Genomic DNA, 22,814 nt, shown 5'->3' with positions numbered 1-22,814 from the left:
CTTTCTAGGAAGTTGTCCATTTCATCTATATTGTCTAGTTTATTAGCATAAAGTTGTTCATAGTATCCTGTCATTACTTCCTTTATTTCTGCAGGGTCAGTGGTTGTCTCCTCTTCTATTTCTGATTTTGTTTATTTGCATCCTCTCTCTTCTTCTTTTTGTCAACTGTGCTAAGGTTCCATCGATGTAATTGATTTTCTCATAGAACTAACTCTGATTTTGTTGATTTTCTTGATTGTTTTCATGTTCTCTATTTCATTTATTTATGCTCTGCTCTTTGTTATTTCTTTCCTTTTGCTTGCTTTGGGGTTAGTTTGCTGTATTCGTTCTATACTTTTTCTAAGTGAAGAGTTAATTCTTCGATTTTTACTCTTTCTTCTATTTTGATATAGGCATTTAGGGCAATAAATTTCCATCTTAGCACTGCCTTTGCTGCATCCCATAAATTTTTTTAAATTTATTTATTTATTCTAAAAAAATTTAACAACGAACTAAAACATTAACGTGATCATTCCGTTCTACATATATAATCAGTAATTCACAATATCATCACTTAGTTGCATATTCATCATTTCTTAGAACATTTGCATCGATTCATAAAAAGAAATAAAAAGACAACAGAAAAAGAAATAAAACAAAAACAGGAAAAAAAAAGATTATACATACCATATCCCTTACCCCTCACCCCCATTGACCACTAGCATTTCAAACTAAATTTATTTTAACCTTTGTTCCTCCTGTTATTTATTTTTATTGCATATATTCTACTCGTCCATTGACAAGGTAGATAAAAGGAGCATCAGACTCAAGGTATTCACAATCACACGGTCACAATGTAAAAACTGTATCATTATACAATCATCTTCAATAAACATGGCTACTGGAATACAGCTCTACATTTTCAGGCAGTTCCCTCCAGCCTCTCCATTACATCTTGACTAACAAGGTGATATCTACTTAATGCGTAAGAATAACCTCCAGGATAACCTCCTGACTCTGTTTGGAATCTCTAAGCCATTGACACTTTGTCTCATTTCAGTCTTCCCCCTTTTGGTCGAGAATGTTTTCTCAATCCCTTGATGCTGAGTCTCAGCTCATTCTAGGGTTTTTCTCAATCCCTTGTGCATCCCATAAATTTTGAGATGTTGTGTTTTCACTTTCATTTACCTCGAGGTATTTACTGATTTCTCTTGTAATTTCTTCCTTGACCCACTGGTTGTTTAAGAGTGTGTTATTGAGCCTCCGTATATCTGTGAATTTTCTGGCCTTCTGCTTGTTGTTGATTTCCAATGTCATTCCTTTATGATCTGAGAAAGTGTTTTGTATGATTTCAATCTTTTTAAATGTAGTGAGACTTGCTTTGTGATCCAACATATGGTCTATCCTTGAGAATGATCCATGAGCACTTGAGAAAAAGATGTATCCTGCTGTTGTGAGGTGTAATGTTCTATAAATGTCTGTTAAGTCTAGTTCATTTATTGTATTATTCAGATTCTCTGTTTCTTTATTGATCCTCTGTCTAGATGTTCTGTCCATTGATGAGAGGGGGGGAATTGAAGTCTCCAGCTATTATGGTAGATGTGTCTATTTCTCTTTTCAGTGTCTGCCTCATGTATTTTGGATCACTCTGGCTCAGTGCATAAATATTGATGACTGTTATATCTTCTTGTTGAATTGTTCCTTTTATTAATACATAGTGTCCTTCTTTGTCTCTTTTAATTGCTTTACATTTGAAGTCTAATTTGTTGGCTATTAGTATAGCTACTCCTGCTGTTTTCTGGTTGTTTGCATGAAATATCTTTTCCCAACCTTTCAGTTCCAAGTCATGTTTGTCCTTGGGTCTAAAATGCATCTTCTGTAGACAGCATATAGATGGGTCCTGTTTTTTAATCCATTCTTCCAGTCTGTGTCTTTTGATTAAGGAGTGTGCTGGTTTGAAAGGATGTATCTCCCCTAGAAAAGCCATATTTTAATCAAAACCCCATTTTGTAAAGGCAGAATAATCTCTATTCAATACTGTATGTTTGAATCTGTGGTTAGATCATCTCCCTGGAGATGAAACCCAGTCAAGAGTAGTTGTTAAACTGGATTAGGGGAGATATGTCTCCTCCCATTTGGGTGGGTCTTGATTAGTTTCTCAAATCCTATAAAAGAGGAAACATTTCGGAGAATGAGAGAGATTCTGAGAGAGCAGAGAATGACGTAACCATGAGAAACAGAGAGTCTGCCAGCCAGCGACCTTTGGAGATGAAGAAGGAGAATGCCTCCCAGGGAGCTTCATAAAACAGGAAGCCAGGAGAAGAAGATAGCAGATGATGCCGTGTTCATCATGTGCCCTTCCAAATGAGAGAGGAACCCTGACCATGTTCACCATGTGCCTTTCCAGATGAGAGAGAAACTCTGACTGTGTTTGCCTTGTGCCCTGTGGTAGTTAGATTCAGTTGTCAACTTGACCAGGTGAAAGCACCTGGTACGTGAACCTCATCTGTTGCTGATTATATCTGCAGTCGGCCAGGAGGCGTGCCTGCTTCAATGAATGATGTTTGACTTAATTGGCTGGTGCTTAAATGAGAGAGCACAACGTAGCACGGCCCAAGCAGCTTAGCATACCTCATCTCAGCGCTCACAACTCAGCCCAGGCCTTTGGAGATGCAGAAAGAAGTCACCCTGGGGAAAGTTGTTGGAATCCAGGGGCCTGGAGAGAAGGCCAGCAGAGACCATCCTGTGTGCCTTCCCATGTAAAAAAGAACCTTAGTGGAAAGTTAGCTGCCTTTCCTCTGAAGAGCTAACAAAATAAATCCCCTTTTATTAAAAGCTAATCTGTCTCTAGTTTGTTGCATTTTGGCAGCTAGCAAATTAGAACAGATTTTGGTACCAGAGAGAGAGTGGGGTGCTGCTGCAGTTTGCAAATACCAGATATGTTGAAACGGTTTTTTGGATAGCTAAGGGGAAAATTTTGGAGGAACTGTGACAAGAATGATGGAGAAGTCCTGGAGTGCTTGAGGAGACGATTGGTGTAAATGGAACCATTGCCAATCTGGACAAAGGGGGCCAGAAAGGGGCAAATTGGAATTTGCAGAGTAAGAACCATGGAAGCTTGGCCTGAAGCCAAGAAACCTTGGCTAGGTGAGTGGACCCACCCATATACATGGAGAGGGTGAATTTACCCTGAGGGCAGAGGATGAGCCTCCCACCTTGTTGCAGTAGAAGAGTCGTGCAGCCTCAGGCCTTTGAGACGGTATAGCACGCTCCTTGGGGGACTGGGGAGAGCCTGGCTGCCACCACATGGAGGGGTTGAGCGTGTGCCCCGGAAATGGCAGAGCCCAGGGGTGGCCCTGATGCCTGGAGAGAGTGGAGCAGAGAAAAAGGTGGTCTCCTCAATGTTCCCCGAGGTTGATTCAGAAAGAGGTGGACCACTATAGGCCCTTGGAAAGGGTGGGACTGCCACTTCTAAAGCTGAAGGATGAATGACTTTCAGACTTTGAAATCCAATGGTCTTTGCCCTCCAGGTTTTACATCTGTGTTCCTTACAGTTACTCCCTATGGAAATGAAAACCTGTGAATATCCTTCTTTGCATATTGGCATTGTATCCTGTGAATATCCTTCTTTGCATATTGGCATCAGACAACTTGTTTTGAGATTCACAGGTCCACAGCCAGAAGAGAATTTTTTGCACCTTAATATTGTTTAAGGTGATGTTTGTAGTTGCCAAGTTGACAAGGGGTGGACATGTGGTAGTTAGATTCAGTTGTCAACTTGGCCAGGTGAAGGCACCTAGTTCTGTTGCTGTGGACATGAGCCGATGGTATGTGAACCTCATCTGTTGCTAATTACATCTGCAGTCGGCTAGGTGGCTGGCCTGCTGCAATGAATGACGTTTGACTTAATTAGCTGGTACTTAAATCAGAGCGAACAACGTAGCACAGCCTAAGCAGCTCAGCATTCCTCATCTCAGCACTAGCAGCTCAGCCCAGGCCTTTGGAGATGCAGAAAGAAGTCACCCCAGGGAAAGTTGTTGGAACCCAGGGTCCTGGAGAGAAGGCCAGCAGAGATCACCCTATGCGTTCCCACATAAGAAAGACCCTCAGTTGAAAGCTGCCTTTCCTCTGAAGAACTAGCAAAATAAATCCCATTTTATTAAAAGCCAATACGTCTCTGATGTGTTGCATTCCGGCAGCTAGCAAACTAGAACATGCCCTTTCACTTGAGATAGAAACCCTGAACTTCATCGGCCTTCTTGAACCAAAGTATCTGTCCCTGGATGCCTTTGATTGGACATTTCTATAGACTTGTTGTAATTGGGACATTTACTCAGCCTTAGAACTTTAAGCTAGCAACTTAGTAAATTCCCTTTTTAAAAAGCCATTCCATTTCTGGTATATTGCATTCCGGCAGCTAGCAGACTAGAACAAGGAGTTTAATCCATTAACATTTTGTGTTGTTACTGTAAGGGCAGTACTATCTTCTACCATTTTGTCTTTTGGATTTTATATATCATATTTAATTTTTTTCTTTTTACCTTTACTGATAGCCTTCATTTCTACACTCTTCTCCACATCTTCTTCCACTGTCTTTTCCCATCTGTCTCGAGTGCTCCCTTTGGTATTTCTTGCAGAGCTGGTCTGTTGGTCACAAATTCTCTCAGTAATTTTTTGTTGTTGAAAAATATCCAAACAGATGTACTCCAAAACACTTACTAATCAGAATGTCAGAGGTCAAAGAGAAAGAGAGAATCTTGAAAACAGCAAGAGAAAAGCAATCCATCACATACAAGGGAAGCCCAGTTAGACTATGTGTAGATTAATTCTTGGTTGGCACTCTTCTTTTTGGTTGGCAGTTTTTCTCTTTTAGTATCTTAAATATATCATACCACTGTCTTCTCACCTCCATGGTTTCTGCTGAGAAATCTACACATAGTCTAATTGGGCTTCCCTTGTATGTGATGGATTGTTTTTCTCTTGCTGCTTTCAAGATTCTCTCTTTCTCTTTGACATCTGACATTCTGATTAGTAAGTGTTTTGGAGTACATCTGTTTGGATCTATTCTCTTTGGGGTATGCTGCACTTCTTGATCTGTAATTTTAAGTCTTTCATAAGAGTTGGGAAATTTTCAGTGATAGTTTCCTTCATTAGTTTTTCTCCTCCTTTTCCCTTCTCTTGTCCTTTTGGGACATCCACAACATGTATATTTGCATGCTTCATGTTGTCATTCAACTCCCTGAGTCCCTGCTCATAGTTTTCCATTCTTTTCTTTTCTTTTATTTTGCTTGTCAGATTTTAGATGTCCCGTCCTCCAGTTCACTAATCCTATCTCTGCCTCTTGAAATCTGACATTGTAGATTTCCATCTCTTCTGCTGTGCCTTTCATTCCCATAAGTTCTGTGATTTGTTTTTTCAGACTTTCAATTTCTTCTTTTTGTTCATCCCTTGCCTTCTTTATATCCTCCCTCAATTCACGGATTTGATTTTTGATGAGGTTTTCCATGTCTGTTCGAACACTCTGAATTAATTGTTTCAACTCCTGTATCTCATTTTAAGTGTTGGTTTGTTTGTCTGACTGGGTCATATCTTCAATTTTCCTAATATGATTTGTTATTTTTTGCTGAGTCTAGACATTTAATTTCCTTAATTAGTTTATTCTGGAGATTGTTTTCACTTTTTTACCTAGGATTTTCTTGCTGGATTACTTTGTTGTCTGTCTGTTCTTTGACATTCAGTTCAGCTTATTCTAGACCTCTAGCTTAGGTTTTGTTTAATAGATCAGAATTATCTGCTCTTGTTTTCTTGTTTCTTGCCCTGCCTGTATGGTGCCTTTTTTCTTTCCCCCTTAGGAGGGTCTACTTAGGTATTAGAAACCCAAGTCAGATTTTCCCAGACCAGACTGGCCTCCTCTCAGGAGGGAAGAGTCATCTGCATCAATTTCCCCTGAGGGTGAGACCCAGGAGATTGAAAGACTTTCCTTTGAAGCCTCTGGACTCTGTGTTTTCCTGTCCTGCTGAGTAAGTGGCATTTGTGTGCCTGAGGGTCCCAGCAGCATAAGGTGATGGGGTAGCTTTAACTCTCCCTGCTGGGGGTGTGGTCAAGACAGAGGGGTTGTAGGCTGGCTTCAGTTGCTTCAATCTTCCAGACCCTGGGGTCTGAATTCCTTGAGGAAGGGATTCCACATGAACTGGGCCCCTTCCCCTCTCCTAGGGAAGGCACATCCTCCAGACAACCTCTCAGACAAGCTTAATTCCACTCTTGCCTGGGGCAGTTGGAGCCTGAGTAGGCTTGCAGTTTTATGCAAAGAGCAGCCAAGCAGTAGAAACTTACAGCCACAGAAAAGAAACGAAAAAAATCCTTTTCAGAGCAGGACCCTCCTTCCTAGGTTTGCGAAGGAAGAGCTTAAGTTGATATGTTTCCCTTTGTATCTTCAGGTCCTATGTGGCCCATCCTTTCCTTCAGGGCCCAGACTTTTTCAAGTATTTTTTTTATCTGAAAAAAAAAAAAGTTTTTTTTTTCTTTTCTTTTTCTGTCAGCCATGCCCCCCCCTCTGTGCCCCAGCAAACCCCAGCAATCTCAGCTTTTATTGGAGGTTCATTTGAGCTGGGGGTCTATTTTTAGTAATGAGAATTGTTCATTCCAAAATTGAAGCTTGGTTGAACTCAGCCCCTTGCTGCTGGTAAAGTCTCTTTCCTTTTCCCGCTGGAAGCAGCCTATGGATGAGGGGTTGCCAGTCTCCACGGCTTGGGGAACTCATGGTTCTGGGTGGGCTCACAGCTGGTCCAGCTTGTCCAGACTGGTGTACATTGTGTGTCCAGTCGCTGATGTGGCCCCAGCAGTTGTTCTGTACTGTTCCTGGCTATTTACTAGCTGCTCTGGAGGACGGACTAAATTCCACACCTTGCTAAGCCACCATCTTGAAACCAATATATAATTCTTAAACTTTTTATTTTGAAATAATTTTAAGGGACAGTTGCAAAAATAAATACAAAACTCATACAAAGAACTCCGATGTGGCATAATATCTATAAATACATGTTTATATATTTATGCATATAATTATACATATATATTTTAAATGGTAACTTGCCTTTTTTCTGTTTTGTTTTTTTTTATATGGTGTATAGCGGACGTCACATTTCATCCTTTTCCATGTGAGCAACCCCTTATTGCAGCACCATTTGCTGAATTTTTGTTTGTTTGGTTTTTCATTTGTTTGGGAAATGCATAGGCCAGGAATCAAACCTGTGTTTCCCACATGGCTGGCGAGAATTCTACCACTCAACTACCCTTGCACCCCCCCATAACATTCTTTGATAGCCATTTTAATAGCAATCATTTATGTGACACCTACTTGTGGCAGAAATCTTGCTTATTGCTAAATTATAGAAAAGGATACTGAGCCCAGAATAGTATCAGTTTGCCCAAGAACATACAGTTAGTAGATTTGAATTTAAATCTAAATATTTTAGGTCGTGAAAGTTGTTATTTCTCCTTGTAAGAATTTGTTTTAGGGGAAAACTGTGATTCTCAGAACTCAAGGATCATTAAATTTCAACTCTCAGAAAGTGGGTTATAGAGTATCTCTGATGTTACTCTTTCATCCCCCCACTGCTGCTTCACAGCTTTAGCTTAAAATGATGTGCTGTTTGGTCCAGGACTTGAGTGGTTTTTGTTCACTTTTCTTTTCCTTTTTTTTTTTTTTTTTTACAGTAAGATTCTTCAATGTGCAGAAAACATGAATAAATTTTGTTTTACACAGTCTGAGAGCAACAAATCTTACTGTAAAACACAAGGGTAATATTACATATATTCCTTTACTGAATTTTTTTTTAATTGTGTCAATATCTTCAGTTAACTCTTACAATCTGGGAAACTGTTTTCTCTATTTATCACCACAACATTCATATGAAATCGATGCTTGCCTTCACGTCAGTGTCAGGATCAGCTTCTAACTTGAAGATTTTGTTTGTTTCTAACATCTTCAGAATGAACTTTAGGGATGCCTGAAGGATAGGCAGGACAAGAAAGCAGCTACTTACATGATGTACTGGAAAGATTAAAAGGCCAATTCAGTCCAGTTGTGACTTCTAAATCCATCTTGCCCTCCCCGTATCCCACTGGAAGAAAACAAAAAAAACAAAACCTTTGTCTCCAATTTTGCACATATCTCTTCTCTACCAGGAGATATTTCTTTGCCTCATCTAGATTAATTAACGCATTGGACTTAAATACAGCTGGACAGAAAACGTAACCGTTGTAAGCGCCTTTTCTTTCAACAAATATGTATTTTTAAACTTCAGCTGCTTAAGGATTATCAAGCCACCACTGTCAGTGAAACAAGATATTCTTTACTTTTAAATAGATTTAAAAATAATAATAATAATAAACTACTTAAATGATATTACGTGGAAGTTCATCGAAACAGGAAGGGGCAAACAGGAGAGCAGGGCACTGACAGTAAGGAGACAAGGGGGGCTTGATGAATCTAGAGCCAAAGTTTCCAAAGACTACAGCAGGCATTCCAAAGCCCAGGATGACTGCTAACACTAGTGATTTTGAGAGCCGTGCTCTGGGTGTGCCATTGGTGACGCCACACAGTGACACAACAGGACAGTGTTAGTCTCCTAAAGTGCAAGATGCCATGTAAAAGAGCAACTCTTCTCCAAATGATGACTAACCCACAGTTTATATGGCTTGCACTTTCCAAGGTGCAGCTAGGGCTTCTTGAGCACATATTAGGGTGGCACTGGAATGTCTTGTTGTTTTCACATACAGAAAAAGTCAGTAATCATCTTAGGATGCAGTTCTACCAGCTTTTTATTTCTTAAATAAATGACCAATTTAAGAAAGTGACAAAGCAGCGGTGAACCTCTAACCAATTAATAAAGTTCTCTACTTACAATCCAAACCAGTAACCTCATAATTGAACTTATCACACTTATTCCAGGCAAAACCCAGGGTTAGGCAGCATCAGAGAAGACAGTAAGAAAGGGCATCAACAGGGCAGTGTCAAACAGGGGAGCAGGAAACCTTCACAAATCTGATTCCAGACTGTGAATGGAGGGTTCTCCCCTACTCCCTCTCTCATTATTCAAACAGGGCTTTGTGACATTTGGATCCAGTTGAGGACCATCCCTGAGAATCAGTGTTCACTGCTTCTTAAATGGAGGATGTCTGGTATCTCACCTAAGCAGCAGGCTGTGGCAGTCTCCCAAGTAAGGATAACTTTGCTTATAGAGTAATCCTGTTATCCCTCCTTTGTCATCGAAAGTCGCTGTATGCTGCAGGGGAAGAAACCCAGCGGACAGCAGCTTTGTTTCCTCCTAAATCAGTACCATTTTCTTTCCTTTACTGTTATATCTATTAATGATTTTTGGATGTTGTGGCTTACCCTTAAACAATTTGCGTTGCTGCATGCTAAACATGAATTAAAATACAAGACATTTATATGTGTACAAACAAATGTTAAGATGCACCATTTCTGTGTATTTATATTTCTCAAAATAGGACAGGAAATAGCAAATGAGAACAAAGATATTTTCCATAGCTTTTGTATAAAAATCCAGTCAGAACAGGATTTCTAAGCTAAGGGAAAGAAAAGACTCCTCAGTATAAAGCAGGGTTCTGAGGCAATATTGTCCTGAATGTTATTCTATCGTATTTAAGTAATTACTTAAGTTGTATTTTTTGTCCTCAAAATCAACCATTAGTTCTCAAAACACTTTCCTTTCCAGAGACCTCTCTCTCAGGAATTATTTAAAAAACAAATGAACAAACAAAAAAACTACAAACTGGACATAAAGCTGCTTCTAGTAAATATATGGCCTATTCCCTGTTTGTGTGTATCAACAGGATGCTAACTCTCACCCTTTGTCCTTCTCAGGAACAAAATCTATAAGTGGATAAGTCTATATATGGATATCACACACATACAACCTCCTTAACTTGGGTCCTGGGTTTTTGAAGTGCTAAAATATGATTAGAATAAATCTTGCTCTGAAATACTATGTTTTAGAACAAACCGTTTTTTATCTGAATGCTTCTGAAAACTGTCTGACTCTGGGAACTTCTCCCAACTAAAGGAAAATCACTTCTGTTATTTCCCCCCTAATTTGGCCGTTCATCATCTTACCCATCCCTGATACTGTGTACAGTATCAAAGTTATGTGTAACTTTGATCCAAAGTTACTACAAGTAGGTTACAGTATTCCATTGCAGATTATGAGTAAAGAACTCTGTTGTTTAGCTAACCAAGTTTTTTTACAAGTTATTTGAAATGTTAACAGAGCAATGAAATAACAACTAAAAGATAAGTTTATTCTGCCTTGCAGTTTATTCATTTTTTAAATGTCCCTTTGTTCACTTTTCTATCCTCGGTATCTGGAGCACAACAGTTCCTGGCACATAAAAGATGCTCAGGAAGTATTTGTTGAATGAGTGAAAATCATTGCAGGTTGGCCTGGCATTGACATTCCCCCTATATCCCTAGCATTTAAACTCTAGTGGTATTAATAAGATGCAAATTTATTCAGTCACATGTCATTGTACAGGTAATTGTGATAGAAATATCGTGTAATACATTTGAAGTCAGCAAAACACATGCTTTGTCTCACCATTAATTGACTCTTGTTATTTGGAATTAAGACTGCATTATTATGCCCATGAAATGACTTCATTTAGGGAATAGAAATGGTAAATGTTAGGTAGAACGGTAGATAATATTCCAAAGCCATCATTTGATATTGTGAGGATTGAACACAGTTCCACCATATAGTAGGAACTCAAACATATTTGTCTAGCCTATTTCAAGCATGTTTTAACTGAATTAAATTGAATAGCTTTGCCAGGAAAAACACAAAGCATTATTTTTTATCCTTGTTTTTGTTCTGACGAACAGTGCTTCATTTAAACTGTTTTACTTTTTGCATGCTATTCTCTTAACTCATAGGATTTGGTCAGGTATTTTACACACAGTTTAGTTCTTAATTATGCATTGTCTGGTTCTGCCCTCTAATGAATTCATGTATTTCAGCGTGCTTAACAAATAAATGAAAAGCCAGGCCTGGTTCTTGTCTGCGTCCCTCTCCGAGGCTGGCCTAGAGCTGACCTTCCCTGCAGCCGCAGAGTCAGTGGCTTCTCCTTAGTGTCATTGACTGACTGCTCTGCAGGTCTTTTTGCAGACGGTAGTACTCCAGCAGAGCCTCCCTCTTTAAAAGTAAGAGCAGTGTTACCCGTTAAGTGCAGAGAATTCTTCATGGAGTAATTTTTTTTTATGTTGTTACCTCTACTGCTAAATTAGCACCTCAAGCTCTTCTGGAGCTTGACAGGGTCAGGTTGGAAGAGTCCAAAGCTCTGTGTGCTTTGGGAGGGCAGGTCTTAAGGTGGAAGGGATGGGGCAGAAGGAGGTCAGAGGTGGGCCTTGCGGGGAGCGGTGGTGGTGGATGGATGGAGGGGAGTACCCAGCCAGTTCGTGTTTGCATTTTTATTTTTAATTTAGGTAGTAAATATACTGTTGGTTAGAAGTCACTTTAACAAAGTGGTTCGTATTCTTTAGCATGTTTCATAAGTTTAGTTTTAAACTCAGTGTGCCATGGATTTTTGTCATTCAGATGCATCACTGAGCCGAGCTTAGACTCCTGCTCACTCTTTAACGTTGGCCCAGCTCATCGTACACGTTTGGGGTGTCCTTTTCCCCACTCTGGGCAGTGTGGGGATTGTTGATGGTTAAAGTCGCTGATTTGTCATGTTTGATTTCAGAGTGTTTAGTTTGAGTGATACCACGGTTTTATTTTGCTGGGCTAGTGAGAGTGATGCCTTCCCCATTTTCTGTTCCCCGAAAAGCTGGAGTTCCCTTGCCAAGGCCCATGTTGTGGCTAGCCCATTTCTCCTCAGTATCCAAGGCTGCCGTCCGGCCTTGGCCTGGGTGTCCGCACTGTACACGCTCGCTGCCTTTTTACCTGTTCAGATTCCAGCTACGAGGCCAGGTTAAATCCTTGCCTGCCGTCGCGTCAGGGTCCTCAGAGAAGTCGTTCCTCTGACTTGTCCTGCTGATGTGGCCTGCAGGTCTTCTTCTGGCATGGAGCTTTGCTACGTTGCTCTCTCTAGTGATAGAATCTGAATCTGGGTTAGGGTTGGAGAAAAATGCAAACCCGTGCGTTGTTAATTTTTTTTTTCTCTGAGTAATGCACAGAAAGCCTCATGAAAATGTTCCCTTGTGTATAAACATATGCACATGCTTTCAAATAAAAGTTAGCTGATTCAGAAGTTTTCCTCAGCAGTACAACACATCCTTGTTTCCAGAGGAAAGAATTCCTCCATTTTTCTTTGTGTGGAAACCTCCTGGCTGTGTTATCCAAAACCTGGACCTTAACGCTTACATTCAGGAAGAACTGAGGAAGCGCTGGTTATGTGAGCCCGACTTGAGGGGCTTCACCTTTGCCCCCTGCATCTGCTGTCGCCCCCCAGCCGTTTCAGGCTCCATCCAGGCCTTCTAGGACCGTGGGAACCTGAGGCAGGTTCTGACCGAGCAGGGATTGTGGAATGAGCTCCGGACCCTGGAATTCCAGCCAGAGACCTAGGTTGTGTCCAGCTTCTGTTCCCGCTGAGCTGGGCGCTTAGTCTCCCTCGTGACGCCTGGATATGGCATCCACGCGGTACTTGGAGCTCCCCGACCCCTTCCCAAGATGGTGCCTGGGCCTGGTGTTGTGGCTTGGCAGTAAGCGAAGCCTGTCATGGCCTTTCCTCACATCACACTTGGAAGCACAGTTCCTGCTGTCTGGTTTCCCACAGAGAACCCAGTGGCTGTTCCTCCCCTTCTCTTATGGCTGTTTCCCTTTGCACAGCCCAAGTGCTGCTGCCAGCGGGGGTTGGTGTGCGGAGGCAGTGCTGGAGGGGAGGGCAGGACTGCCTTCCCAGGGAGCGAGTCCGTTGTTGTTGGTGAGGACTTCCCACAGAAGTGGGCAGTGCTGAGGTTCGCTTGTCCCAGCTGCGCGTGGGTCTCCTCAGACTCCAGGGAAGGGGTCTGGCAGCGGAGGAGCAGCACACGCTGGAGAAATCAGCTCCCTAGAGCTAATAGAGGCTCAAGGTCACTTTCCGCAAGTGGTTTTTACAAATGACTTTTTTTAATTATGGAAGTTAAAAATGAACAATAAAAATATGTTCAATGCAGATAACTTAGAGAACACAGAACAGCAAAAAAATCACTGTTGCATTACTCAGAGGTAACCAGATATCAGTGTACGTTCTTTTAATATTTTTTTCTGTACATACGTTTATTCTTCCCCTCCCCAAATGATACCAGGCTGCTTTCTTCACCGAATGACATACGCGATATATGTTTCCATATCACTAAACTGTTCTCCACATCATTTTTGAATGGTGGCATAGCTGTCTGCCATCTAGGTGTACTGTCATTTACTGTGACAAATGTCCTATTGTTGGGAGCCCTGTCTTAGAATCTGTGACTTCCCCAAACCTAGCAATTTTGAGAGCTTGTCAACATTAGAGCTCAGAATCCTAATTTCCAGGTAGTCAGAGGTTGTATGCTGCAGGATGTTTTTGGATTTAAATAACAATCTTGCATCATTTTGGTTCCATTTTCAACTCTGAAAAAGAAAGCTTCATACTTTTTACTTGGGGTGTTTTACAAACTCCTACTAATATATTTTAAGAATAAAAGTGAATCTTAAAGAAGACTAGTCCGGTAGATGAATCAGAAGAAGTAAAGCAGGATTTTCCAATGCTAATTTACAGTCACTGTATTTTAGTTTGCTAAAGCTGCTGAAATGCAATATTACCAGAAATGAGCTGGCTTTTATGTTGGGGATTTGTTTGTTTACAGGCTTACAGTTTTTAAGCTGAGAAAAATGTCCACATCAAGGCATCATCAGGTGATACTTTCTCCCCGAAGAGACAGGCTGCAGGTGATCCTGGTGTTTCTGTCTGGTGGCAAGACTCATGGCAGCTCTGTGGGCATCTCCCTTCTCTTCTGGGTTGTGGCTTCCAGTTCCTGACTTCAGGGGCTTCCTCTCTGTATTTTTTGTGTGTCTTTCTCTCTATCTTCTGTGTGTTTCTCTCTGTTTTTCATCCTCTTATAAAGAACTCAAGTAAAAGGATTAAGAACTTTATTTCAGTTGGGGCAGGCCTCAACTGAAGTAACCTAATCAAAAGGTCTCACCCACAATAGGTTTATACCCACAGGAATGAATCAGCTTTAGGAACATGATCTTGTGGGGTCCATAGAGCTTCAAACCATCATACGCTGTGTTTAGATACTAGCAGAGGGTTGATATCTTGGATTTGCCCTGCCCACTGCATGCACTTTATGTTTCAGGGGATGCTTTGCCATGGTACCGTGGGTTAAGGTTTTGGGAGGCAACAGCATCCATCAGGGTTGGAAGTACATATTTGCTATCATTTTTGATGGGCGGAAGTGCTCATGGTGGTGGAGAGGACAACACAATACAACTTAGCACATTTGTTGTTTAGCATCTTTAAAACAAGATCCTAGCTGAGTAGGAACCTCTAATAGTTTTTCACAAGGAAATTTCTGACCTTACTTAGCTCAGATCAAAGCAAGTTTGGATAATTGTGTCTTGCCTTTCTTTCTCCTTCCCTCAGAAACCCTTAATGCCTGTTGCTGTTAAACCTACTGTGTAACTTTATTAGGTCTCAAGGAAGAAGGGCCAGATAATTGAAGTAGCATTTGTTTAAGATTAAATAGGCATTTAAGTTGGTACCAAGTGAGAGGTTGGGCTCTAATCCAGTAAGCTAATGTAGGAAAATTTGTCTGACTTCAAAGTTGCTGAAAATACATCTCTGTGTGGGTAAGTGATTAGGTGTTGCCTGGGGTTTATATGTGACTTCGTTGTTTTTCTTTCCTTTTATCTTTGACTTGGTTAGTTATTAAAGCTAAGTAGATACCATCTGTTTTTATTGTAGGTTAGGTTTAACAAATTCGAGATAATTGAACTCAAGATAGTTTTCATTCCAGTGCTTTATGCTGATTTAAAGATCATTCTGACTTTCCAGTCATTTTGGTCTTCACCGTCTTCCTCTCCTCCCTTAATTCTTCTATTCTGCTTAACAAATTCTTTCCCAGGGAATAAAATGGTTTTTTTCTAAACTGGGAGAACTCTTCTACGGTGGGATTCTAAGTTGTTTATACCACACTGCAAACCTCTAACTCTTGGAAGTTGTTCTAAGATGGTTTACACAACCAGCTACTTATAGGGGTTTGGGAGGTACAGAGGCGAGGAGTGGCTGGGGGTGTCAGAAGGCAGAGCAGTGGTGGCCAGGGACCTGGAGACTGGGCTGCTGTGAAGGGATGAGGGCCAGTGTTTCCACATGATCTGATTTCTCTTGAGAAGCTGGAAATCTGGATTTTTTTCTTTCCTTTTTGGTATTTGTTTGAAATCCCTTGATTACGATATACATCTCAAATTAAAAAAAAAAAAAAAAGAATGGATTGAATAGAACACAGCTATGGCCCCAGTTAGGCCCACAGATGACCGATTTAAAGGGTTTTACTGTAGGGAATAAGTTTTGCCTTTTCAGAAAATAACAGTCTTAATTAAGCAGGGTGTGCAGGTGCTGATTCTGTTTAACAGCCAAGTTTAATCACTGTCTGCATGGAAATACCACTCACTTATCTTAGGGTGTAGATGAGTTGGTTCTAGCACATAATTCTCCTTAATTGCATGTTATGACTCTGTCCTATTGTACAGTATTCTGGGTGCAGAGCAGACTTTCTCAAAAGAAAATAGAATTTTAACCTAATACTTCTCCAGCCAAGAGTCTAATTTTTATGAATTTCTTGACTTTCTAAATAGCAGTGCTCCCAGTTGAACCTAAAGGATTCTATTTATAAAGTAACTGTAGGTTTTCAGAATCCTTGAATGTATTAGGAACTGAAGGCTAAAAATCTTGATTGCCCTTAGTTATCAGATGGTTATTCATATATTTTCCTTTTCTTTCTTTAAAGATTTGAACATGGAATTCAATCCTTCAGACCATCCTCGGGCCAGCACGATATTCCTCAGTAAATCTCAGACGGACGGTAGGTTACTAATTTATTTATGATTCTTTGAAAAAAAAAAAAAACAACCCACAGAAAAAAGGCTCATGTTGGTCATTGACCTGAGTCTTGCTTTCCCACCCATTTCATTTTCAAGGTGAAGTGGAATACCCTAGTGGCCCCCCTATATCTTTTCGTGGGGATTCCTTTGGGTTTTTTTTTGTAATGAATTAGAATCTTAGAATCTCCTGTTTGAAGCGACTATCCTCATTTTGCCAGTCAGCTGGATCGTTTCTGTGTACATTCTATAACAGATATTTCTACCAAGAGTCAAAAATTGTTCTTTAAGAATTGATATTTGCATAAATTCTTGAAGAGAAGTTGTTAAATACTATGTATGAGAAAGGAAAGTTATTATGAGCTTCTTAACTGTTGAATTCCTTTACCTTCTGAGCATCAGGAAGATTTAGGCTGGAATTGGAACCTTCCTCTCAGTGTTCAGGAGATTGGGAACTCCAGCACAGCAGTGAGAGTGGAGCTCTTGCTTAATAAGCTGTCTCTAGCTGGCTGAAGTTAGGGGTATTTTATGCAAGGCCAGAGTGACTTCCAGCCTTTGGTTCCTCCCTGTGGCTTTCTCTTTTATGTGGCCTCAGAAATAGTATTAAGGCCACACCTTAATGAAAGATAACATCTTCATAAGGCCCTATTTACAATGGGCTCACACTGCAGGAATGCAGATTAAGAACTTGGTTTTTTTCTGGGGGCATATAATTACCTTAATAATATCTCCTGGGTCACAGGTCTCTGTAAGTAGGCTATGATCCTACCTATCCCTGTAGAAGGAAATGTGATTTGTCATGAGGAAATATGACAGTACACCGGGACACAGAGTCAGCACCTATTCGTGGTCTCCTGTTAGCCATGAAGCCAGCCCTTGGGTGAAGGTGACTCCTGCCCAGTGGGGCCCAGGGAGAGAGTGCCAGGCCCATATCCAGGCATTGCAAGCCACTGCCCCAGGTACATACCTCCCCCTGCCTCGTTGACCTCTCTGTTTGGAAGCCCGGGGGGGCCCTCAGACTCATCATGTCCAATCAGAGGTCCAGACCTGCTTCCTTTTCTCTGACACCTGTTCTTAAGGATGAGCTCACCATCAACCCAGGTCCTAAGCCTGCCACCTGGGAGCCCTGTGATTGGTCTCTAGGTCCCATCTACCCCTATGCATCTCAGGTGTTCCCTTTCCTTTCCTTCCTACCTCGGGCACCCTGACTCATCTGTTTCCTTCTCTCCTTGCTTTTTGAACGAGTTCCTTTCCGGGCCCTCCTGCCTCTGCCTTGTCCTTTGTCACATTTCCTCCCCACTGCTGCCTGAGCAAGCTTTCTGGAGTGTAGGCAGTCTGCTGCAGCTGTGACTTTTCACTGGCCTCTTAGTCACAGGAGAAAAGCTCCTTGGGGAGGCGCACGAGGCCTTCCCCTTTGGGCCCTCCCTCGCCTGCCTTTCCTACAGGTCTGCCTCCCCCTTGGCTGCATACTGCACACTGCTAAGCTGTGCAGTCATGAATGCATTTCCCTCCTGCCCTCGCCAGCCCCAAAACCTCCCCTGACCACTCCATGTTCTCTCCATTCTGTAGACATTTCCCCCAGCTCGAACATCTGGAGTTAGGACAGCCAGTGACTTTAATTAGCAGCATTATCTTCTTTCTTAGTGGCACAAAAAATAATGCTGCATCTTCAAGTCAGTAGCATTCTATTCACTGCATTTTGCATGTTCCTCTATTGTGGTGATTGCAAATAAAATAATAGCACACCTATTTCTTCACTGAATTGCATACTACTTGAGGGTAAGGGACCAGTCTTCTCATTTTTGCATTCTCTTTACCAAGAACAATGGCTAGCACATAGAAGAAGCTTAAAAAGAAAGAACAAGGTAATTGAAATAATGAATGAATGAAAGAAAGTAGAGAGTCACAGTCATCCTGAGCAGACATACCATGCCATTTTGATGTTTTCTCTGACCTGGTGGCTTTCTGTTTTATGTTGCAAGTTCTTTCTTCCTCTTCCCCTAACCTCATTAAAAAGAGGCACATCCGTTTTTGGGGGGCAGGATGACCTGTGTGTGTTTTAAGCTCAGGTGGTACATTTGAATTTTCTGTAACCAGATCTTCAGCTCTCACCTCTCTGCAGCCATCTCTTGAGCAGTGCAGGCAGGATGGGTCTGGGGTCTCTTAGCCCTTATGGGCTCTGTGGCTTGCCTTTTGGCCTGCTCTTCTTGGAAGCATCACCCTGCTCCAGTGGCCCATGTCCTGGGTCTTCAGTTTGGAGAAAGCTGTTTGCACAGTATAAACTCATATGAAGTCAGACCAGAATGCTAGTTTTCCCTCAGCCTTTTAAGTAACGAATCATCTTTCCTAACTTCTACTTCCTCCAGAATCAGCAGTCAGAAAATTGCTCAGTGAGCATGGACCTAGAATGAAGGTTGGGGTGATAATTCTTCTGTCACCAGTGGTGTTTTGCTATTAGATATATGCCCTTTGTTCAGTTAGTTGGCAGCAATAAACACTTTACAACTCTCGTTTGGAAAACTTTATGAGGAACTTCCATCACTTTGAGTTGGCATAGGCATTCCCTTTCAGCCCTTTCATGGCCCCTTCATGTTTGTAGCCTACCTTATCTGGCTTATATTTTTGGTTGGCTGCCCATGACACCTAGAGGTCTTAGGGAGGCAACTGAATTTCATTGATAATATGACCCCATTACCATGTAAGAAAAATTAAACTTCTGAAGATAGCAATGATTCAAAGCACGACCCTCTGTAATCCAGTTGCCTGAGCAGGAACCTAGATTGCTACCCATAGAAGCTCTTGCCTGTGAGCCATGTGGTCTCTTGGGCCTCATTTTTCTCATCTATAAAATGGCAGCAGGACCTCCCTCTTGAGATAGTTGGAAAGACTGAATGATGGCCCATCAGAGCATTGAGTGCAGCACCTAAGATGAAGCAGGTTCTCAGTAAGCAGGTTCACTGCTTTGTATTCTGCAGCGAAGCTTCTCGTTTGCCTGGTCATATTGGGCCCCTTTCCTGCCCTGGGGGCTCTCTCATCTGCTCACCTGTCTTAGACCGGTGCCTTCTGTGGGCTGGCCATGCCAGAATGCCAGAGTCTGACCCTGAGGAGAGAGTAATGAGAGCAGAAGAATGAAGGGGGTCTCTGACTCATCTTTTTCTACTCATGTGTCCTTGAGGCAGACAGACAGATCTTAGGCCCCCCCACCCCCACCCCCATTAAATTAGAGTTGATTCTATACACTTGGGAAGCAAACCAGAAACAGGTCAGGTCTGAAGTACCGTGGGCCAACATTTGGCAGCAGCACTTTACAGCAGTATAGACAGTGCTTTGAATCTCACCTAAAAAAACAAATGAGCCCTCATCTCCACCAGGTACCTAAAAAGATGCATAGTGAATTAACTAGTTGTAAACTAAATGTAATGAATATAACCATAAACACAGAAAAAATATAAATGAATATTTAATGTCAGATTGGGAAGGGAATGTGCAGGTTTATAAAAGCAATGGAAAAAATTGCCTAAAATGGAAGCTGCATGTCAGATGCATCCTAGAAATTAAATCATCAGATGGGAAAAATATTGTAATAGTTATGACAAAGGTTTAATACCTTTATACCTTAAGGAATTATTATACAACCAGTGAAAATGCTAATATGCCAAAAGAAAAATTGACAGTATTTCTGTTGGCATGTTTATATATGTGTAGATGTATATTTGCATGTTCATGTGTGTATATATTTGTAAAAATACACATAATGCAATTGTATTAAGCATGCATGGAGCAAAGACTTTTAAGGACATATACTAGTCTGCTTAAAGCAGATACCGTGAAATGCTTTTGGTTTAAACAGATTTATTCGCTTACAAACTTACCGTTTTGAGGCCATGAAAATGTTCAAGTCCAGACATCACTGTGGCGCTGCTTTCTTCCTGAAGACCAGCAGTTCGTAGCTCCTCTGCCACCTGACAGGGCACATGGTGGCATCTGCTGGTCTCTCCTCTGTCTTCCTGGTTTCATTCATTTCACCTTCGTGCATCTGAGGCTTTCTGTCTTTTCTTCCCGTATTCATCCCATTTATGAAGGGCTGTCTAGTAAGAGGATTGAACCCATCCTGAATGAGGTGAGGCACAGCTTAACTGTAGTAGCCTCATCAAAAGATCCTACTGAAAATGGGTTCACACCCACAGGAATGGATTAGATTTAAGAACATGTTTTTCTGGGGTACATATAGCTTCAGATCACCACAGATATACATCAAAATACAAAATCCTTATAGTGGTTATCTTTGGGTTGTTGGGTTATATATTTCTTCTTTGTCTCTGTAGTTTCCAAATTCTAATTTTTGCTTGTATTTAGATTTTCTTATGTACTTTCCAAGTTTTCTCCAATATGTGTGTATTTCTATTACAATAATTTTTTTTTTAAGAATCCATGGATTCTAGATATTCTCTATAGGAAACAGAAACTGTCCAAAGTTAGTTGAAAGTTGAGATGGATACTTGTTCTTTGAGTGGGTTTCTCCTTATGCCAATACCTATTTTCTCCGTGAAGTGTTCTCTCCATGACTGGTCTGTCCTACACATCTCTGGATTTTTCTCTTCTCTTTTCATTTTTGTTTAATCTGCCTTGCTCATTTCGATTTCAGTTTGGATGTACAGCATGTCCCATTCCTCTGTCCCAGGTTTAGACATGGACACAGAGTCAAGATGGTTCCGAGTAGGCCAGGGTCCTGTGAGAATTTCCTTTCCTGCAGAATGGAAGGCACGCCTTGTGGGACAGATGGGCCCTGGATGCTTTGTCCTGGGCTGGGGGACATGGGGCTCTGTCTCCCACAGTGCCCTGTGCGTGGTGGTCACTTGTATTCCCGGCTCTGCCCCTCCCCGGGGCGCCCATTGCTGGCAGGAACCTCGGGCAATCAGCCTGGCCTCAGTACCATGCTCAGAGCAGGGCTCAGCAGTTGTGGATTACATGAATTGAATTACATGAATGATTGAATTTACTGAATTATTGAAAACTGTAGGAATTGTGTGGTGATCTTAAACTTATAAGGAGAATTAATATCATACTTTCAATCGGATCGTTCAGAACCTGATCTGTGTTCCCTACAGGAAAAAAGAAAGGGCTGGAGGAGGGAATTCCTTTTCTTTTGAGCCAGATGTACGCAATCTACACTGGCACAGATGTCTCAACAATGTCAAAGCAAAACTCCAAAGTTCTCAGCGTTCTAGTTGAAGTCTTCCACTTGTGTGGCCTTCCGGTCCCTTCCACACAGAGTACTTAATCATTTAAGTAAATTTTCTTTTTGGACTAGCTTAGCTCTATTCACATTTGATCCTAATTATCATTCTGTCTTTAAATTGGACTCATTTCATGCCACATCTAGGGGAGCCTCCAAGCACTAGAGACAAGGAAGCTTAGAGAAGGGAGACCAGAGGAGCTGGGCAGCCTCTGCCCCTCCTCGCCCTTCGGGTCGTGCCTGGTACGGTCTCTTGAACCTGTTTCTTCATTTTCAAAAGGATGGCCTGCCTAGGTAGTATCATAGCACTGCTTTAGTCCTAACACTCTGTGGTTTACTGTGGCTAATATGTGCCATTTCAGGGTCTATTTTGGAAATGAAAGAGGGGAAACCAAGATAATTTTTTTTTAATGCCTGTCTATGAAAGGAATTAGCTGAAATTGGCATTTCAGTTCACAAATCTTCATTAGGCATTGGGTTTTTCAGAAAGTTGTGTTTTCTGAAAAACAGAACTGTCAGTGTAGGCACAGTGAGCCACTCTTATCATGGAATTGGGTGTGGGGTGGGGGTTAGCCCTTCTGAAATCCAAGTTCCCGGGTGCCAGCCTAGGGAGATGAGTTAGGCCTGCTGTGTTAGTATCTCTTTCCTCCACAGCCGGGGATTCCCTCTCTCTGTCCCCTACCTGAGATCACATATCTTTAGTTACGGCACCAGGAGGGATGAATTAGCTTCCTGAGAAGTCCCAACTCCAAATCCCCAGGAGAGAGGATTACTCCAGCCAGGACTGTGCTTGCCCTGATCCTGGCAGTGACAGCTGGGGAAATGGGTCACCTGGTGTAAATGTGGATATTAGGGCTTCTTGTCTGTAAAGGAGCAAACGGTTGCTTTAGGAGCTCAGAACACACTCCAAAACTATTGAATCATAGGGATATGTGTGTGTAAAAAAGGCTCTCAGAAACTGCAGTGTTACAAAATAATAAGAGAATGGGCTACCAGTTTTGAAGTAATACTTCATTCATGCCCCATGAAGCTTAGATTTCAGATCAGACACAGCAGGTCCCATTGTACTGAAGGAAATAGGTCAGTGTTTAGGTATTTATTTGTCTAAGGACATTAGAGTACTCTGGGTCTATTTCAAAATGCTTACTTTTCCCCTCTCCTTGCCAGAAGCAAAAGGAGATTTTTCTCCATTTTTCACAGTGAATACCTGCTAGGGCTCCTGGAGGTAAAATACCCAGAAGTGTAGGGAGCCCCTTAGGCTGGATCATCAGAGCTTCTATCTGTCAGGCTAGCCCACACTCATTCTCTAGCCAATAGTCAATTACCCTCTAAGTCTCTCTACCCCACACTGGGTCTGGCCCTGGTTTCTGCTCCAGACAAGCTGTGGTTCTATGTATCTGCCTCTTTTTCCCGTTCAGGCATGGTAATTTGCCCTTGAACCCAGTTCTCTGATGCATCTAAGAATCATTGGCTTTCAGTTGTTCTTTCTTTTTGTGAGGGTGGAAGAGATAGGCTCCATC

The 22,814-nt window shown here is 41.7% G+C and overlaps 1 protein-coding gene across 14 annotated transcripts in view; it reads left to right on the top strand.

Annotated features, from left to right (window-relative positions):
- CCNY (cyclin Y) overlaps positions 1 to 22,814 on the top strand; it is a 317,654-nt gene that overhangs the window by 231,409 nt on the left and 63,431 nt on the right. For 12 of the 14 annotated variants that reach the window (XM_077152045.1, XM_077152032.1, XM_077152042.1 and 9 more), the window contains one exon: positions 15,968 to 16,042. In XM_077152045.1, coding sequence (XP_077008160.1) covers positions 15,976 to 16,042 — 67 coding nt within the window. In that variant the 5' untranslated portion in view covers positions 15,968 to 15,975. Of the gene's footprint in view, positions 1 to 9,084; positions 9,201 to 15,967; positions 16,043 to 22,814 lie in introns of all 14 variants that reach the window. The other 2 variants (XM_077152047.1, XM_077152025.1) reach the window with 1 other exon arrangement.

The sequence above is a fragment of the Tamandua tetradactyla genome, chromosome 1, assembly GCF_023851605.1.
Source record: "Tamandua tetradactyla isolate mTamTet1 chromosome 1, mTamTet1.pri, whole genome shotgun sequence".
Classification (NCBI taxonomy): Eukaryota; Metazoa; Chordata; class Mammalia; order Pilosa; family Myrmecophagidae; genus Tamandua; species Tamandua tetradactyla.
The sequence above is the reverse complement of the archived record's forward strand: the minus strand, read 5'-3'. Positions and strand labels throughout refer to the sequence as shown.